At 34.9% G+C, this 20,850-nt stretch overlaps 2 protein-coding genes across 2 annotated transcripts; both read left to right on the top strand.

Annotated features, from left to right (window-relative positions):
* Positions 1-603: 603 nt before the first annotated feature.
* Positions 604-18,102, top strand: LOC132270500 (pentatricopeptide repeat-containing protein At1g62680, mitochondrial-like). Its single transcript, XM_059771679.1, has 8 exons — positions 604-3,258; positions 3,306-3,393; positions 4,572-4,705; positions 7,082-7,105; positions 7,515-8,008; positions 16,812-17,818; positions 17,933-17,968; positions 18,058-18,102. Exons 1-8 carry the CDS (start codon positions 2,312-2,314, stop codon positions 18,100-18,102), a joined length of 2,775 nt encoding a protein of 924 aa, XP_059627662.1. The 5' UTR covers positions 604-2,311.
* A 1,018-nt stretch (positions 18,103-19,120) lies between these two features.
* On the top strand, positions 19,121-20,826 carry LOC132268171 (pentatricopeptide repeat-containing protein At3g22470, mitochondrial-like). The gene has a single exon (XM_059768949.1). It carries the CDS (start codon positions 19,960-19,962, stop codon positions 20,824-20,826), a length of 867 nt encoding a protein of 288 aa, XP_059624932.1. The 5' UTR covers positions 19,121-19,959.
* Positions 20,827-20,850: the final 24 nt, after the last annotated feature.

Below are 20,850 nucleotides of genomic sequence, written 5' to 3'. Positions count from 1 at the left end.
GATATTTCATGAGGTGAGGAGGAAATTTAATTTTTGAAAGGTAATAGAAAGGAATGTGGACTCCATTGGAATTAGAAGAATATTGATGACGAACAACTTTGGTATTTTACGCTTGCGATGTTGGGGTTTATGGTGCCTTTCAAGTCAATAATTGAATATATTCAACATATTTTATTAATAGGTTTCTAATTTTTATAGTGCATGTTTATATACATATATGGTAAATGCTTGTATTGATTGACTTTAGAGTTAAGTCACACTCTTTTGATAAATATTAATAATTTACATAGTCCATTTGACATGTGGTGAACTAATTCAATCCAGACTATTGTTAAGATTTCTTTGTAATATTTAATACACTGTTGCGAGACTATTTTCTTAATTCAAGAGTCTGAGTTGAATTGGTTCATCATGTGTCAATAGACTAGGACAATCTAATAATTTTTCGCATAAAAGAGTTGCAACCTTTAAATTTTAAAAGCTTATTATATGGTTCTAAGACCATTGGTCTCGGCCAATCACTAAGCGACATATAAGCAAACAGCTTATTGACAGTGACATAAAATTCACACATAAAACAAGGCATTTAGAAAAGACGCGTTTTGTGAGTTTTTATTTTTATTTTTTATATTTTATATTTTATATTTTATACGTAATGCAATGGGCCAAACCTAGCCCAAACCACTCGCCACAAGACTCGCCCCACTTCAGCGAGTTAGGTCAATTATTTTTTTCGCCTTGCAAATGAAATCTTAGGTGCAGAAACATGTCCGATGAATAAAATAGCGAACAACAAGCTTCAGGTGACTTGTTTTTATATATACACAGACAAATATGTGTGTGTGACTGTGCGTATATACATATAAGAGAGAGAAAGAGAGGGCTGGAAGATAATTAAAAGAAGTGTCATTGCCTCTCCAAAGTGTAGATATGGTTGTGCTCTCTCTCTTCATAAAGGTATCCGTAAGTCTGCAACTTCTCTTAAGCATTGTGTTAATTTCTTCATTGATTATCCATTTGCTTCCAACAATTTAAGGGCTTCATTTTATTCCCAAACTGGTAGTCAAACCCGATTTATGCAGACTGTCAGAAATCAATTCAGATTTGAGTCCACAAATCTTAATGATGCACTGGCAATGTTTGATGAAATGTCTCAAATGCAACCTCTTCCTTCAATTGTGCATTTTACTAAATTTTTAGGGGCCATTGTGAGAATGAAACATTACACCACTGCTATTTCTTTGCTTAAGCAATTGGAGTCCTCTGGAATAGCTGAGCCAGACGCTTATACTCTAGCCATCTTGCTTAGGGATGGCAATTTGACCCGCCCCGCGGTAACCCGCCCCACCCCACAGTTACCGTTTTTGGCAGTTTTGAGGGACCGTTTTGTTTATTTGGGCGGAGATGGTTTGATGTAATAAAAACCCGCGCGGGTTTGGTGCGGGGGCAGGAAAAGGTCGTCCCGCCCCGTTTAGATACGCAAATTACTTAAATACCCACATTTCAGTAGTATATATATTTCCCATTATATATTAAGTACCCTATATAACAATATTAACGTAAAAAATGAAATTTGCAATGGTGAAGAATTGAAGATGAGAGAAAAAAATAAAAAATAAAAAAAAATAAAAGTAAATCTATTTCAACAATAAATAAATTATGGTTTTAAACGGGGCGGGTACCCGCGGAGGTAAAAATGTTAAACGGTTACGGGGATGGGGTGGAAAGTACCCCCGTTTTGCGGTTTTGGGCGGGGACGGGGGTGGGGTTTTTAAACAGTTGTGGGGGCGAGGGAGGGTATACCTGCCCAAACCCGCCCCCGTTGCCATCCCTAATATTGCTCAATTGTTACTGCCACTTGAATCGGGTGGATTTGGGTTTCTCTGTTCTGGGGAGAACTTTGAAGCTTGGTTTTGACGTGGACAGTAGAAAGCTCACCGCTTTGATGAGGGGACTCTGTAGTGAGGATAAAATAGGTCAAGCAGTAGAGTTGTTTAATGACATGGGTGCAAAAGGATTTCGACCTGATACATTTACTTGTGGAACGATTATAAATGGGTTGTGCAAAACAGGGAACCCAGCGCGGCTATTGAGTTGGTTAAGAAGATGGAAGAGAGAAATTGGGAAACCAATATCATTGTCTATAACATGATCATTGACAGTCTTTGTAAGGACAGATTGGTAGCTGAGGCCTTTGACTTCTTTTCGGAAATGATATATAAAGGCATTTCGCCAAATGTTATTACTTACACCTCCTTAATCCTTGGCCTATGCAATTCAAATCAGTGGAAAGAGGTTACAAGATTATTGAATGAACCAAAAAATCAAACCGAATGTAAGAATCTTCACTATATTGGTGGATGCACTTTGTAAGGAAGGGAAGCTTGCAGAAGCAGTAGAAATAGTTGAAGTGATGATCCAAAAAGGTGAGGAGCCTAATACAGTCACTTACAATGCACTGATGGATGGTTATTGTTTACAAAGAAAATTTCATGAGGCAAAGAAGATATTTGATTCGATGGTTGGTAGGGGTTGTTTACCTGATGTTTGGAGCTATAGCATCTTGATTTCTGGGTATTGTAAGAAGCAAAGAATGGATGACGCTATCGGACTTTTTCACGAAATTTCCCGGATGGGATTGATTCCTGATATTGTTACTTACAATACTCTTATAGGTGGTTTCTGCCATGCAGGAAAACCTCTAGTTGCGCAACAACTTTTAAATGAGATGCGAGCCCGTGGCCAAAATCCTAATGTTATAACATACCGTACTTTGTTAGATGGATTGTGTAAGAACCAATGTCTGGCTGAGGCAATGACCTTCTTTCAAGACATGGAAGAAAGTGGATTGCATCCTGATATTGTGGTTTACAACATACTCATTGATGGTATGTGCAGAGCTGGATGCATTAAAGATGCAAGGGAACTCTTTTATAGTCTTCCTTCCAAAAGGTTGCAACCTGATGTTTACACATATAGTATTATGATCAATGGACTTTGTAAGGAAGGGTTGTTAACTGAAGCAAACATGCTGCTCAATAAAATGGAAGAGAGTGGTTGCTCTCCAAATGGTTGCACTAACAACATAATTGTGCAGGGATTCCTTCGAAACAATGAGATGTTAAGAGCAATGCAACTTGTCCAAGGAATGGTTGAGAAGGGGTTCTCTGCTGATTCATGTACTGTGAGCCTTTTATTAAATTTATCAAAAAATAGTGGATTGGATCAGTCAGTTTTGAAGATGCTCAATAAGTTTCTGTGATCTCTATTGGGTTTGAAAGTTTCATATTTTGTCCGCCTTGTAGCGTCCTGTACGCATGGCCTACTGATGCTTGCATCAGTGTCCTCTTCATGATAGTCTTACACAGGATTTGCAAGCAATGTAATCTGAAGGTTAATGCTTATTGTTCTATGGGAAAGCATACTCAAGGATTGGCACTCAACTAATGCATTTGCTTTCACTCTGTCACCTTGGAATGTTGTTCTAGATAAATCTTGCAATTCAAAAGGTTGAGTAGTTCTATTAATAGTGCTTCGGCTGTTGAAATACTGTTTATAATAATAATAATAATAATAATAATAATAACTGCCTTCTGAGTTATCTCCAGGGGCTATGATTCTTCTGTGGCATTTTCATATATGTAATATCAGAGGTTTGAACTAAAAAAAAAAAACAAAGAAGAAGTGGTGCATGTGTAAGTTCTCTGTTATGGAGTTAGAAGATGGACTATGTTACTCGTGGCATCTGTTGAAGGCAGAGGATTGAATTATAATGAAAAGGAAATTGCAAAAAATGTTACTAATGAATTTTGGAGTTTTGGTCTCCTGTATTCTATTTTTTATGAAGCAATGTTGCAGATGATGTAACATGTTTTGTGATATTAAAGAGAATTTTAAATCCATGAGGTCAAATCTCATTATATCATCAAGCTCTCTCCCTTAAATTAGATCAGTTCAAAATGCTTAAAAATAAAATTAGACACATAATATATATACTTATATATACTAGTAAAAACATACGTGCGTGGGTAACTACCAATATTAATATAATTCAAATAAAATTAAAAAAATAAGATGAAAGGCCTTAATTAGCAATCAACTGCCTTAATTTGATTATTTAGCCATTTCGTTTTAATCAAATCTAGAAATGGTACTGTAATTAGTATCTAGAAAGAAATAAGGACAATGTATAATGACAATTTGAAAACGAATAAAAACATTTGGATATGGTCAATTAACGTACTTCGTTTTAGAATGTATAAATAACAAATTTAATATGAAAGAAATAAAGAAGGTATGGGAGCTTCTAGGTGGAATACTAAGGCTGCTTGCCCTACGTGTTACTGTAATGATTGTTTATTAATTAGGGAGGGAGTGAAGTTGGTAAATTTTTGTGATGGAGGAGAAAAGAATGTTTTGATAAATTTACAGCAGGGGTATGAGTTGATAAAAACACCTGCCTAAATAATAACATTAAGAAGCACAGTTTTAGAAAAGTTAAATATTCCATTAAATGTCAATTATGGACTTCGTATTTTTCTGATATACTTTTCAACATTTACCTTTTGCAGCATAAAATTCAGAATAAAATCATTGATGATGAGTTAAAGGTGGTTCATTCAGGAACTGAAGAGTACAGGGCAGCTAAGCATCTAAGGGATTTATACAAGGACTTTGTGGATCATCAAAAGCGACTTCACTGGAGGTTAGCTTTGGAGGAAGGAAGATCTTGCATTTGAAAGATTAAACATTTGCTCTAGTGAGTATGTCAACACATGAGTAAGGAATTGGACTTGTTATACTACTTGTAGTAATTAGTCATAATTGATGACCTATAACATTTACAGCTAATTTTGATATGTGTGATGTGTGACTCTATCAACTCAAAATGTCATGTAGTGTAACAATACTGTGGTGGGAGGTCAATGATGGAAATGAGTCGAGAAGTTCAGCTTATTTACCTTGAATAGAAAGCCTTTCATATCGTCCTTGCAGGTGAGAAACTATTACATAGTCCCAGGCCAATCATGTGCTGACACATAAGCAAATGTGTCATCTTTTTGTCAGTTTTATCTCACTTTTTGCTTATGTGTCTGCACGTGATTCGCTGGGATCAATGGTCCCAGGACCATGTAATAATTTCTCCTTGTAGATTGTGTCCCTGAGCTTCTTAAATGGAGGCGCGCAGTTTTGTTTTGAATTTGTGATGCGGTCTATGACTATCTAAAGAAAGAGATATGATACATTTGTGAATACATTGTGCACTTGCCATTTCGCCATACTTTATTGGTTGATTTTTCACTTGTTATCTTTTTGGATACATTGCTAGTTTAGAAATATATAGATGTAGATCGCAAATTATCCAATAAAGAAACATCTAATTTTGCTTGGATACATAGCCATAGGTTTTATATTATTGTTATTTGAGCATGTTAACATCAATATCAGTATTAACGCCCTTGTTTTCTTCATGCTTATAGATTGACTAGGATGTTCTCCGAGTTGCAAAGGATCTAGTTTAGTTTACAATCATTCAGGGACGGAGTTCCGAATATTGGCCTACTTGGGGGGCACTAGGAGTGCATTTTGCAGCTTAATACTGTGGTTTCAATGTTATAGCTACTTAGCATGACGTGTTGCAGCTTGAATAGCCTGAGGACATGAGTGGATGGTACCCTATTCACTTAAGCATAAAATTCATAGGTGCTAGCAACACACACTTTTCCTAGTCTCTACGCGTTCCCTTCATAGCTATTTGATTTTTTTTTTTCCCTTAGTTGGGACTCACACACACTGCCTTCACTGAAGTTCAAACTCCTAACCTCCATTTGAGAAGTAAGAACCTTGTACTGTTAGGCCACATGCCTGTTGGCCATAGCTATTTGATTTGATTAGATGGTGTGATGGAAATGACATCTTCTTCATTTTTTTTTTCTTTTTTTAATCCTAACAAATTAAGGAGACCCGTTCAAGTAACTGGACACTCTACCAATTACGCCACTGGGTAATGGTAATGAATGCGGACTTATTTGATTGCTTCTTCTACTTGACCAAAACTTCTTCCAGCAAGCAGAAATTCTTATGTAATCCTTAACACCTGCTCTGTTTAGTAACTACGGATTGACATCATAATCACAGCATACTAACTAAACAACCAACACAAGTTCAACATTGATCTTGACTTGGCTGGCATGGGCATGATGGACTCAAATGTTAGTTTATACTTTACAATAGTGATCTCCCACTTAAAAAAAAAAAAAAAAAAAATCATGATTTTGCAATGTCATAACTTGGACAGAGATAGAGTTGCAAATGATACTTTAAGAGAAAAACTAGGTGTGACATTCAATAAGGAAAAAATAAGAGACTCAGAGATATTTCATGAGGTGAGGAGGAAATTTAATTTTTGAAAGGTAAATAAAAAGGAATGTGGACTCCATTGGAATTAGAAGAATATTGATGACGAACAACTTTGGAGTTTTACGCTTGCGCAGTTGGGGTTTATGGTGCCTTTCAAGTCAATAATTGAATATATTCAATATATTTTATTAGTAGATATCTAATTTTTATAGTTTGTATGTTTATATACATATATGGTAAATGCTTGTATTGATTGACTCTAAAGTTGAGTCACACTCTTTTGACAAATATTAATGATTTACGTGTATCTATGATAGTCCATTTGACATGTGGTGAATTAATTCAATCCAGACTGTTGTTAAGATTTCTTTGTAATATTTAATACACTGTTATGAGACTATTTTCTTAATTGGAGAGTCTGAGTTGAATTAGTTCACCAAGTGTCAATAGACCAGGACAATCTAATAATTTCTAGCATAAAAAAGTTACAACCTGAAATTTTAAGAGCCTACTAAATGGTCTTGAGACCATTGGTCTTGGCCAATTACGAAGCGACATATAAGCAAAAAGTTTATTGATAGTGACATAAAATTCACACATTTGTTTATGTCGTGATTGACCGGGAATAAAAGGCTTATTGACACTAACATAAACGAGGCATTTAGAAAAGCCGTGTTTTGTGAATTTTTATTTTTATATTTATTTTTATTTTTATATGTAGGATCCACTACTTCGAGAAAGAGAGGTAAAAGGGAGGAATGAATGCAATGGGCCAAACCTAGCCCAAACCACTCGTCACAGGACTCGCCCCACTGCAGAGTTTTTATTTTTATTTTTTATATGTAGGATCCACTACTTCGAGAAAGAGAGGTAAAAGGGAGGAATTAATGCAATGGGCCAAACCTAGCCCAAACCACTCGCCACAAGACTCGCCCCACTGCAGTGAGATAGGTCAATTATGTTTTTTCGCCTTGCAAATGAAATCTTAGGTGCAGAAACATGTCCGAAGAATAAAATAGCCAACAACCTTCAGGTGACTTGTTTTTATATATATTCAGACATATGTGTGTGTGTGACTATGCGTATATATATAAGAGAGAGAGAGGGGGCTGAAAGATGATTAAAAGAAGTGTTATTGCTTCTTCAAAGTGTAGATATGGTGGTGCTTTCTCTCTTCATAAAGGTACCTGCAAGTCTGCAACTTCTTTTAAGCATTGTGTTAATTTCTTCGTTGATTATCCATTTGCTTGCAACAATTTAAGGGCTTCGTTTCATTCCCAAACTGGTAGTCAAACCCGATATATGCAGACTGTCAGAAATCAATTCAGATTTGAGTTCACAAACCTTAATGATGCACTGGCAATGTTTGATGAAATGTCTCAAATGCAACCTCTTCCTTCAATTGTGCATTTCACTAAATTGTTAGGGACCATTGTGAGAATGAAACATTACACCACTGCTATTTCTTTGCTTAAGCAAATGGAATCCTCAAGAATGGTAGAGCCAAACGAGTATACTCTAGCCATCTTGCTCAATTGTTACCGCCACTTGAATCGGGTCGATTTGGGTTTCTCTGTTCTGGGGAGAACTTTGAAGCTTGGTTTTGACGTGGACAGTAGAAAGCTCACCGCTTTGATGAGGGGACTCTGTAGTGAGGATAAAATTGTTGGGATTTATATGTTCTGGCATAGCAAATTCCTGTTTGGATTAAAGTGACATATGTTCCTGAAGTTTCTGAAATATTTATGTTTTATACAATTGGTGAATTCAATGTATTATGTTTCGATTCATTATAGAATTGATAGTGTCCATTTGATTGCAAGAGATATTTATATATATGTATGTGATGGCAATCAATGCATAATATATAAATAGTAATCATAAATGGTTCATAGTCAGTAATTATGGATGGACTCATAATTAATTAAGATTTGAACTGGATCCGCGTTAGATTAAGATATATTGCGAGAGTCGTCGTATGCAATTGCTCCTTATCACTGTCGTGGCATTTGACTCTTAAGCATGAGAAAAGTATAAACTCTTTTATTAATTAATAATTACTTTGATTTGTTCGGTGGATTCTTCGGGATCCTAAAACCGACACTTTGGGTAGTTATGTAATTAATAGTTAGAGGGTTATATTTTCAATATTTGCATCATTGCTACTTGTATTTATTTTGTATTGATTATGGTTAATTACAAAGCAAATTCGAAGGCCTTCGTGTGTTTTTAGACAAAATGATTTATTATATATTTATTTATTTAAATTATTATTTTTGTCAAACAAATGTTTTATTGTGATCGAGTCGGAAATAATCAAAGGTACCAAAATAAATATATTAATTAAGTAATCAGATTGATGGCTTTATTTATCCGATAATTAATTATGCATAGAGGGGTCAAAGTGCAATATTGACTCGGAGGTTATTTATTATTTAATTGGAGTTCAATTAATTTCTTTTAGTGGAGTAGAAATTAATTTATAAATTAATTGAATTGAATCCATGGACAAGGCCAATTATTAATTCATTGTAGCCAATAAAATAATAGGCCTAATGGATTCTCACTCATAGCCCAACTTGATATTGGAATCATATTAGATTTGAGACATGTGAATTAGAGATTGAGAAGGATTTGTTGTTTCTTTTTCTTTATCTTTATGTTGCCTATAAATATACACGGTCTATGTGTATTTTAGGTATGATTTTTATGAGAAGGAAAAAGGAATATATATTCTCTCTCTAGAAAATTAGGGTTTATGTTCTCATCTAATGGAGGTTCCCGCAAGCCTATTTTTCCAAGGTCATTCATGGAGGCATATGAGTGATTCCTAAAGGCAAAACAATTATCAAGAAAATGGAGATCCAAGGAGAAGGCATCTTGCTAAGGGATCTACAATAAGTGAGAACATTCACTTTAGAGGAAAGATTTAAAGGTTTATTCAGACCTTTGATGTAAGTATTCAATCCATTAATTGAATGATACATCATATTTTTATTTTTTTCATAAAACTTGTCTCTATGTGATGAATCAAGATCTTTGAATCAAAATCCCTCGAAAAGTTTTTAAAACTTGCACGTTTCCCAATAGTGATATCAGAGCATGGTTTGATTCATTACTAGAGATCATGTTTTTATGAAAACCATCATTCATGGATCCAAAAATTATATTCATATATATTTTTATTGATGTATATTGATGTATGATTTAATATGTTGATATATATTGATACATGATGATGTATGAATAATTGTGAATGAATAATGATGTATGGTTGGGCCATGGATGAAGCTTATAGGTTAAATAAATGTAATTTTATCTTTGGATAAATGTAATTAAGACTTTGATTTAGCCGTTTGAAAGTTCAAAGATGTAATTTAATTTTTTCCATTGTATTTCAAATTATAAATTTATTTAAAGCCATGTAATATTCATCAAAGGTTGCTATGAAGCTTCAAGAAGATCCAAGAAGGTTAAATTAGGCTTCAGGAATTTTCTGGGATTTTTTAGAAATTTTCCCGAATTTTTCTCGAATTTTTAGAGCCTAAATTTAATTTTTCTGGAATTTTTTATAATTTTCGGTGATTTTTCGGCAATATTCCGGCGACTGGTGCGGAGCCGGTGGCAATGGAGGCGCCGGAAGTGCAAGATGTTGCTCCAGTACCTTGCGGTGTACCACCATACAGTGCACTTGGATCCAATATCACTGGATAGAAATCAACATGAGAGGTGTAATCCCATTTGACGTGGCTAATGAAAACTCAAGGCGCAACCAACCAAAGGGCGCGTGAGAATCACTCGCTGGAACAAGTCACCCATCAAACGCGTGCAGAACACGCGCCGAACTCAACTGACCCACCATCAGGCGCGTGCTAGCGCGTGGAACGCGCTGGCCACTTGCTAACGCGCATGTAAGCTCGTGCAGGCGCATGTCACGTGCCTGCTTACCTCCCCAGCGCGTGTAAGCGCGTGGGGACTCTATGGACATTCTCCTAGCGCGTGCCAGCGCGTGGGAAGGTGTTGCTCACTCTCCGGGCGCGTTCCAAGTGTTGTTTTGCCTCCGCAGGTGCGTACCAGCTCTCTGCAGGTGCTCACAAGTCATTGATTGGCCCTCGTGCAATTATTAGAGCAATTAAATGTTAAAAGCTAAATCCATTGGCCATTTAATTTGCTTTTGTCTGTTGTTTATTGATGTATGTGATGCATGGGATAAATAATTGTTGATTAATTATTATTCATGCATTGGATCTATGATATTTAATTAAATGACTTGATTTATATTAATTAAATTATGAAAATTAATTGGATTTAAATACTATTAATTTGAGGGCACTTATTGGGAAACGAAAAATCATTTTTGTAAATTATTTTTAAAGTGTGCCTCAAATTAAATATTAGTGAATCGTTTAAAATCCAAATATTTTCTAAATTCAATTGGATTAAAATCAAGACGTTTTGCATGCATTATATCATGTAAATGAATAAAATGAAAACCCTAATTATAAATGATTAAAAATTGAGTGGGAGCGGGGATTTTTATACATTGCCCCATGGCCTTCGTTATTAAAACCATTATAATTAGATCTTCAAAAATAAGGCCCTACGCATGATTTGAAGAGTCTTAATATTATAAGAATAGTTGTCTCATGAAAATTAAAATATTAAATGTTCATTGTAATTAGATCTTTAAAAATAAGGCCCTCCGCATGATTTAAAGAGTCTAGATTATAATGGCAAGATATTTAATGTTTTATTTTTCATTAGAGCATTAATAACGTTACACACTCAATCTAAAATCAATAGTGTTAGCTCCCCAACGGAGTGGTCTACACTAGGTGATTTTAGAAAGGCTAAATATAAATCGAGAATCATTTCATATGATAGACAAGGCATTGTCTTAAGAGATATGGAAATGATGGGATTTGCCCGCCAATAGTAATAATGAACTTCGCCAACCGAATAAGTTAGTGGCATATTAGTTATCCGATTTTTTATGCAGTGGTTAAGGGACCCACATATTATTATTTTAATGGAAGTGCTCACCTAATAGCAAATGAATCTCTACAATAGTAATAATGAACTCCTCCAACAGGATAAGTTATTGACATATTGATTGGTTGATTTATTATGCTACAAAGTTGAGGGACCCGCATTAATTAAAAGGGATTGTTCACCAATAATGATAATAATCTCTTGTTCGATTGAGATTTATTATATTATGTGGTTAACAAGCTCATTTTAATTTTAAATATGCATGACAGTATTAATAATTCACCTTGCATATTGTATGAATGCATTTATATTCAGATTAATTATGTCTAATCAAGTTTATCTGCTTGCTTACATATTCAATGTAACTGGACCTCATTAATATTGACTGGGAAAGGAACTTAGATATTTTATTCACAACGTAAGGGTATAAATGTATTTACTACTCCTAAACCTAATCCTTTTACTTTAAGATACCCAAGAGAACATTAATGCTTTGAATAAGTGAAATAGGGAAAATGAGATGAATTGGTACAATATTCTAGAGTTTATCTCGAATACGCTCCAAAGCTAACATTTACATTATTTTATTTTCTTTATGCATCATGTTAAATGTCAATAAGATGTTTTGGTGAGATTATATAGAGAGTACGTGAAAGTACTATGTCAGACTTGAATACCATCAAGATAGCCTAAGGAACTCCAGTATGAGATCGAATTTTGTAAAATGATAGTTTATTATTTAAAAAATTAGCTGGAGATCAATAGGGCTGACTTGGGTGGTAAGTTTCAAGTTGACATGATTATTGCCTTGTTACCAAACTCGTTCGACTCTTTTAGAGTGAACTAAATAAGGAATCAGTTTGAGTTCACACTCGCTAATATTCTTATAGAATTGGTAACAAATGAAAGGATAATCAAATAGTATAAGCATTCCTATCAATCTAACCTAGTTTATACCATCTTCTTCTAGACCCAAGTGGAAGGGCAAAGTAAAGAAGAAGGATGATAATAGGACTAGGCTAGCACAAAACATGGGTATCCAAAAGGTTAAAGGGAATAAGGCAGTGTATGTTGAGGGTAAAAAAAACTGTTTCTTTTGTTGCTAACTGAGACACTAAAGGACAAACTGTCTAAGCAATGACGTGGCATAGGAAAATATATATTTAATCATTGAGCCATGTTATGTGGTTGTATCTATTAATTCCTGATGAATAGATTCTGGAGTTACTAAACATGTTTGCAATTCATTGCAAGGATTTCAGGAATCCAGAAGCCTCGATGATATGGAATATATTTGTACTTGACCTGATGTCAAGGTTGTAGCTAAGTCAGTGGGAGTATTACATCTAAAATTAGAGAGTATGAGGATATTAGTATTAGAGAACTATCTTTATGCACAGATGTTAGACGCAATCTCATTCTTATTTCGCTTTTGGTTTATAAAAATTGTGTTGTTGTTTTCTAAAACTGGTTTTATAAAATTGAATAGATATGCGATTGCTTCTGGTGCATTGAAAGATGGTTAATATACTATAATCACAAGCTCTTAAGATTTGCAGGATGTAGAAACTAATGTTGCATCTTCTAGATTGAATGTTAAGAGAAAATTTGTTATTTCTGACTCATTGTATTTTTAGCGTCTATTTTTGGGTTGTAATCAATCAAAATGAGATTCAAAGATTGGTCAAAGAAGGTTTATTACCTAGTGAGGCAGAGGAGCCTAATCCAAACTTGTGAACCCTGTTTTGAAGGATAGATAACTCTAAGGGCTTAATCAGCCAGATGAAATAGACATAAAGGACAATTAGAGTCGGTACACACTGACACGTGTGGTCTTATGAACATCCAAGCAAGATTACTCACGTTTTGGATAAGTTTATCTGATGCAACACAAGTCTTAAACTCTTGGTATATTCTGAGAAGGTCAAGACTGATGTGGAGCACAGATTAAGTAAACTTATCAAGATACTTCGATCTGATCGAGGAAATGAGTATTTCTTGGGATAATGCAAAGACTATATGGTTAATGAGGGTGTTGTGTACCAGTTTTCCGCAATTGACGCTAAATGCATTTAGGTGTCAAATAAGAATAACAGAATTCCACTTAACATGGTTAGATCTATGATCAGTTATGCCACATTATCTCTTTCATTTAAGAGTTTAGCGTTAATGACATCGATGCGCATTATGAACTGCATTCCATCTTGATCTGTCTCAAGGATACCGTTGAGCTTTGTTTTTTGACTAAATCTTAGTTTGAATCATATACGCATATGGGGTATTCTTGCACATGTGCGCTTGATATGGACAAGTAAGTTGGAAACAGATCATACGCATGATAGATTTGATAGTTACTCTAAAAGTCACTAAGATGGTTTATTTTATGATCTCAAAGATAAAAGTTGATTATTTACACTCACTGTTTATCTATAGGAGAATCATATTATGAATCACATACCTAGTAGCATAATGTTAGAGAATATGGTATGAGTACCAAATGTACCACATGTGAACACACTTATTATAAAGATTGAGAATAATATATGAATTCCCTATTGATGCGTCAGCATCATCAAACACACAGATTTCTGCATTGGTACATTATTGTAGTGGGAGGATTATCATCCAATCCGATAGAATCATGTTTTTAGGTGAGATCGTTATGGACATCCCTGTTAAACATGAGTTGGACCCAGTAAGCTACACGGAAGAGTGAACCGATATGCATACAGATCGTTTTGGCAAGTTACTATGAAATCAGAGTTGGAATCTATGTATTCTAATAAATTTTGGGATCTTGTAGAACTTTCTAGTAGGGTGATACCTATGGAAGGCAAGTTAATCTACAAAAAGATACCAGAAAATTTCTTAGTGAATAAATCATGAGTGTACAAGGGAATGTCATTATTTTTCTGATTCTATATATATTGATGACATCCTACTCATTTATAATGACGTGGAAGTTTTGTCATCAATAAAAAGGTAGTTGTTCAATTACTTTTAAATGCAGGATTCTCAAGATGTAAGCTATATTCTTAGGATCAAGCTTTTGCAAGATCAGGTTAAAAGGAAAATAGGCTTATCTTAATAATTCTACATTGATAAAGTTTTGACCAGGTTTGGTATGCATAACTCAAAGAATGAGTTCTTGCTTTATTGATATGGATTGCTCTCTCTAGTAAGTAGTTTTCCAAGACTAGCAAAGGAGATTGAGCAAATGAGACTGAAACTATATGCTTTGGCATATGAGAGTCTCATATATGCCATGGTCTATACCAAATAGGACATCCGCTACATTGTAGGGATAGTCAGATGATATCAGTCCAATCCTGGACTTGATAACTGGTCTGTTGTGAAAAATATCATTAAGTATCTAAGGAGAACCAATGATATCATACTCATTTATGGATGTGATGATATGGTCCTAGTCAGGTATGCTAGTTCTGATTTTCATTCAGAAGTAGATACTATGAGGTTCATGACTTAGTGTATGTCCACTTAATGGAAGGGAAATCAGTTGGTAGATTGTTAAGCAGATTTCAACTGCTGACTCAAACCTGCAGGTGGAATACATTGTAGCCTTAAAGGCGGCAAAGGAAGCCTATTGGTTTGATCTCATTGATTTAGAGGTTGTGGAGTATACTAGCCTGCCTATTGAGCTATGTTGTGATAATAGTGCAGAAGTAGTCCAAACCAATGACCCAAGGTTCTATAAAGGAACAAGATACACTGAGAGGAAGTATCATATTCTACATGATATTGTCCGACAAGAAAATGTACTTGTAGCTAGAACATTGCATTGGAATACAACTTTGTTGATCTATTATCAAAGGTGTAATTGATCAATAATTTTGATCATCATCTGGATAACATTGGAGTTAGGTGCAATTTGAATTGGCTATGAGGGCAAGTGGGAGCTATTGGGATTTATATGCCCTGGCATAGCAAATTCCTGTTTGGATTAAAGTGACATATGTTTCTGAAGTTTCTGAAATATTTATGTTTTATATAATTGGTGAATTCAATGTATTATATTTCGATTCATTATAGAATTGATAGTGTCCATTTGATTACAAAAGATATTTATATATATGTATGTGATGGCAATCAATGCATAATATATAAATAATAATCATAAATGGTTCATAGTCGGTAATTATGGATGGACTCATAATTAATTAAGATTTGAACTGGATCCGCGTTAGGTTGAGATATATTGCGAGAGTCGTCGTATGCAATTAATAATTACTTTGATTTGTTCGGCGGATTCTTCGGGATCCTTAGACCGACACTTTGGGTAGTTATGTAATTAATAGTTAGAAGGTTATATTTTCAATATTTGCATCATTACTACTTGTATTTATTTTGTATTGATTATGGTTGATCACAAAGCAAATTTGAAGGCCTTCGTGTGTTTTTAGACAAAATGATTTATTATATATTTATTTATTTAAATTATTATTTTTGTCAAACAAATGTTTTATTGTGATCGAGTCGGAAATAATCAAAGGTACCAAAATAAATATATTAATTAAGTAATCGGATTGATGGCTTTATTTATCCGATAATTAATTATGCATAGAGGGGTCAAAGTGCAATATTGACTTAGAGGTTATTTATTATTTAATTGGAATTCAATTAATTTCTTTTAGTGGAGTAGAAATTAATTTATGAATTAATTGAATTGAATCCATGGACAAGGCCAATTATTAATTCATTGTAGCCAATAAAATAATAAGCCTAATGGATTCTCACTCATAGCCCAACTTGATATTGGAATCATATTAGATTTGAAACATGTGAATTAGAGATTAAGAAGGATTTGTTGTTTCTTTTTCTTTATCTTTATGTTGCCTATAAATATACACAGTCTATGTGTATTTTAGGTATGATTTTTATAAGAAGGAAAAAGGAATATATATTCTCTCTCTAGAAAATTAGGGTTTATGTTCTCATCTAATGGAGGTTCCCACAAGCCTATTTTTCCAAGGTCATTCACGGAGGCATATGAGTGATTCCTAAAGGCAAAACAATTACCAAGAAGATGGAGATCCAAGGAGAAGGCATCTTGCTAAGGGATCTACAATAAGTGAGAACATTCACTTTAGAGGAAAGATTTAAAGGTTTACTCCGACCTTTGATGTAAGTATTCAATCCATTAATTGAATGATACATCATATTTTTATTTTTGCATAAAACTTGTCTCTATGTGATGAATCAAGATCTATGAATCAAAATCCCTCGAAAAGTTTTTAAAACTTGCACGTTTCCTAACAAAAATAGGTCAGGCAGTAGAGTTGTTTAATGACATGGGTGCAAAAGGATTTCGACCAGATACAGTTACTTGTGGAACGATTATAAATGGGTTGTGCAAAACAGGGAACACCAGCGCGGCTATTGAGTTGGTTAAGAAGATGGAAGAGAGAAATTGGGAAACCAATGTCATCCATTATTGGTAGCTGAGGCCTTTGACTTCTTTTCGGAAATGATCAGTAAAGGCATTTCACTAGATGTTGTCACTTACAACAACTTAATCCTTGGCCTATGCAATTCAAACCAGTGGAAAGAGGCTACCAAATTGTTGAATGAAATGGTGAATAAAAAAATCAAACCGAATGTAGTAACCTTTAATATATTGGTGGATGCAATTTGTAAGGAAGGGAAGGTTGCAGAAGCAGTACAAATAGTTGAAGGGATGATTCAAAGAAGTGAGGAACTTGATATAGTCACTTACAATTCATTGATGGACGGATATTGTTTGCAAAGCAAAATTCATGAGGCAAAGAAGATATTTGATTTGATGGTTGGTAGGGGTTGTGCCCCTGATATTCAAAGCTATAACATCTTGATTAATGGATATTGTAAGAAGCAAAGAATGGATGATGTTCTCAGACTTTTTCACGAAATTTCCCAGATGGGATTGGTTCCTATTACTGTTACTTACACCACTCTTACAGGTGGTTTCTGCCGTGCAGGAAAACCTGTAGTTGGGCAACAACTTCTGAATGAGATGCGAACCCATGGCCAACATCCTAGTTTTATAACATACCGTACTTTGGTAGATGGATTGTGTAAGAATCAATGTTTGGCTGAGGCAATGACCTTGTTTCAAGACATGGAAAAAAGTGGATTACATCCTGATATTGTGGTTTACAGCATCCTCATTGATGGTTTGTGCAGAGCTGGAAGCATTAAAGATGCAAGGGAACTTTTTTATAGTCTTCCTTCCAAAAGGTTGCAACCTGATGTTCACACATACAGCATTATGATCAATGGACTCTGTAAGGAAGGGTTGTTAAGCGAAGCAAACATGTTGTTTAAGAAAATGGAAGAGAGTGGTTACTCACCAGATGGTTGCAGTTACAATATAATTGTGCAGGGATTTCTTCGAAACAATGAGACATTAGTGGCAATGCAACTTCTTGAAGAAATGGTTGAGAAGGGGTTCTCTGCTGGTTTAGGTACGGTGAGCCTTTTGTTGGATTTATCAAATAATAGTGGATTGGATCAGTCACTTTTGGAGACGCTCAATAAGTTTCTATGATTTCTATTGGGTTCTCTTATATTTGTTGGCCAATAGGTGGAAGATTCATATTTGTTGGCCTTGCAGTGTGCTGTATGTACATCTTATTTATGTTTTATATATTGACAGACATATACTAGGAGTGCATTTTGCAGCTTAATACTGTGGTTTCAATGTTATAGCTAGTTTGCATGACGAGTTGCAACTTGTATAGCACGAGGACATGAGTGGATGGTACCCTATTCACTTAAGCAGAAAATTCATCGGTGGTAGCAACACACACTTTTCCTAGTATCTACACGTTCCCTTCATAGCTATTTGATTTGATTAGATGGTGTGATGGAAATGACACCTTCTTAATTTTTTTTTTTTAATCCTAACAAATTAGGGAGACCCGCTCAGGTAACTGGCTACTCTACCAACTACGTCACTAGGTAATGGTAATGAATGCAGACTTATTTGATTGCTGCTTCTACTTGACCAAAACTTCTTCCAGCAAGCACAAATTCTTATCTAATCCTTAACATTGGCTCTGTTTAGTAGCTACGGACATCATAATCACTGCATACTAACTAAACAACCAACACAAGTTCAACATTGATCTTGACTTGGCTGGCATGGGCATGAAGGACTCAAATGTTAGTTTATACTTTACAATAGTGATCCCACACTTAAAAAAAAAAAAAAAAAAAAAAAAAAAAAAAAAGGAATTACTCATGATTTTGCAATGTCATAACTTCGACGGAGATAGAGTTGCAAATGAAAGTTTAAGAGAAAAAGTAGGTGTGACATTCATTAAGGAAAAAACAAGAGACTCAGTGATATTTCGTGAGGTGAGGAGGAAATTTAATTTTTGAAAGGTAATAGAAAGGAATGTGGACTCCATTGGAATTAGAAGAATATTGATGATGAACAACTTTGGTGCTTTACGCTTGCGCTGTTGGGGTTTATGGTGCCTTTCAAGTCAATAATTGAATATATTCAACATATTTTATTAATAGATATCTAATTTGTATAGTTTGCATGTTTTTATACATATATGGTAAATGCTTATATTGATTGACTATATACTTAAGTCACACTCTTTTGACAAATATTAATGATTTACGTGCATCTATGATAGTCCATTTGATATGTGGTGAACTAATTCAATTCAGACCGTCATTAAGATTTCTTTGCAATATTTAATACACTGTTGTGGAACTATTTCTTAATTGGAGAGTCTGAGTTGAATATCCTGAGACCATTGGTCTCGGTAATCACAAAGCGATGTATAAGCAAAAAGATTATTAACAGTGACATAAAATTCACACATTTGTTTGTCAAGATTGACGGGTAATAAAAGGCTTATCGACAATAACATAAAAAACGAGGCATTTAGAAAAGACGCGTTTTGTGAGTTTTTATTTTTATTTTTTATATTTTATATGTAGGATCCACTAATTCCACAAAGAGAGGTAAAAGGGAGGAATTAATGCAATGGGCCAAACCTAGCCCAAACCACTCGCCACAAGACTCGCCCCCACTGCAGCGAGTTAGGTCAATTATTTTTTTCGCCTTGCAAATGAAATCTTAGGTGCAGAAACATGTCCGAAGAATAAAATAGCCAACAACCTTCAGGTGACTTGTTTTTATATATTCACAGACATATATGTGTGTGTGACTGTGTGTATATATATATAAGAGAGAGAAAGAGAGGGCTGAAAGATGATTAAAAGAAGTGTTATTGCTTCTTCAAAGTGTAGATATGGTGGTGCTTTCTCTCTTCATAAAGGTATCTGTAAGTCTGCAACTTCTTTTAAGCATTGTGTTAATTTCTTCATTGATTATCCATTTGCTTGCAACAATTTAAGGGCTTCGTTTCATTCCCAAACTGGTAGTCAAACCCGATTTATGCAGACTGTCAGAAATCAATTCAGATTTGAGTTCACAAACCTTAATGATGCACTGGCAATGTTTGATGAAATGTCTCAAATACAACCTCTTCCTTCAATTGTGCATTTCAATAAATTGTTAGGGGCCATTGTGAGAATGAAACATTACACCACTGCTATTTCTTTGCTTAAGCAAATGGAATCCACAAAATGGTAAAGCCAAACGAGTATACTCTAGGCATCTCAATGAATTGTTACTGCCATTTGAATCGGGCGGATTTGGGTTTCTCTGTTCTGGGGAGAACTTTGAAGCTTGGTTATGAAGTGAACAGTGTGATGCTCAACACTTTGATGAAGGGACTCTGTAGGGAGGATAAAATAGGTCAGGCAGTAAAGTTGTTTAATGACATGGGGACAAAAGGATTTCGACCTAATACAGTTACTTGTGGAACGATTATAAATGAGTTGTGCAAAACAGCGAACACCAGCGCGGCTATTGAGTTGGTTAAGAAGATGGAAGAGAGAAATTGGGAAACCAGTATCATTGTCTATAACATGATCATTGACAGTCTTTGTAAGGACAGATTGGTAGCTGAGGCCTTTGACTTCTTTTCAGAAATGATGCATAAAGGCATTTATCCAGATGTTATTACTTACACCTCGTTAATCCATGGCCTATGCAATTCAAACCAGTGGAAAGAGGCTACCAAATTGTTGAATGAAATGGTGAATGAAAAAATCAAACCGAATGTTCTTACCTTCACTATATTGGTGGATGCAATTTGTAAGGAAGGGAAGGTTGCAGAAGCAGTAGAAATAGTTGAAGGGATGATTCAAAGAGGTGAGGAACCTGATACAGTCACTTACAATGCACTGATGGACGGATATTGTTTGCAAAGCAAAATTCATGAGGCAAAGAAGATATTTGATTTGATGGTTGGTAGGGGTTGTGCGCCTGATATTCAAAGCTATAACGTCTTGATTAATGGATATTGTAAGAAGCAAAGAATGGATGATGCCCTCAGACTTTTTCACGAAATTTCCCGGATGGGATTGGTTCCTGATACTGTTACTTAAAACACTCTTATAGGTGGTTTCTGC

This window comes from Cornus florida, unplaced genomic scaffold (assembly GCF_030987335.1).
Source record: "Cornus florida cultivar Cherokee Brave unplaced genomic scaffold, ASM3098733v1 CherokeeBrave_3.0.0_Hap2_Chr08, whole genome shotgun sequence".
NCBI lineage: Eukaryota > Viridiplantae > Streptophyta > Magnoliopsida > Cornales > Cornaceae > Cornus > Cornus florida.
The sequence above is the reverse complement of the archived record's forward strand: the minus strand, read 5'-3'. Positions and strand labels throughout refer to the sequence as shown.

What these genes read in the sequence shown, in the direction of transcription:
- LOC132270500 (XM_059771679.1), top strand. Translation starts at nt 2,312, where the DNA reads ATGAACCAAAAAATCAAACCGAATGTAAGAATCTTCACTATATTGGTG. An exon ending in CACTACTTCGAGAAAGAGAG is followed by an intron (nt 7,106 to 7,514) that starts GTAAAAGGGAGG and finishes TTCAAAGTGTAG; the next exon opens with ATATGGTGGTGCTTTCTCTC. An exon ending in CGCTTTGATGAGGGGACTCT is followed by an intron (nt 8,009 to 16,811) that starts GTAGTGAGGATA and finishes CATTATTGGTAG; the next exon opens with CTGAGGCCTTTGACTTCTTT.
- LOC132268171 (XM_059768949.1), top strand. Translation starts at nt 19,960, where the DNA reads ATGGTAAAGCCAAACGAGTATACTCTAGGCATCTCAATGAATTGTTAC.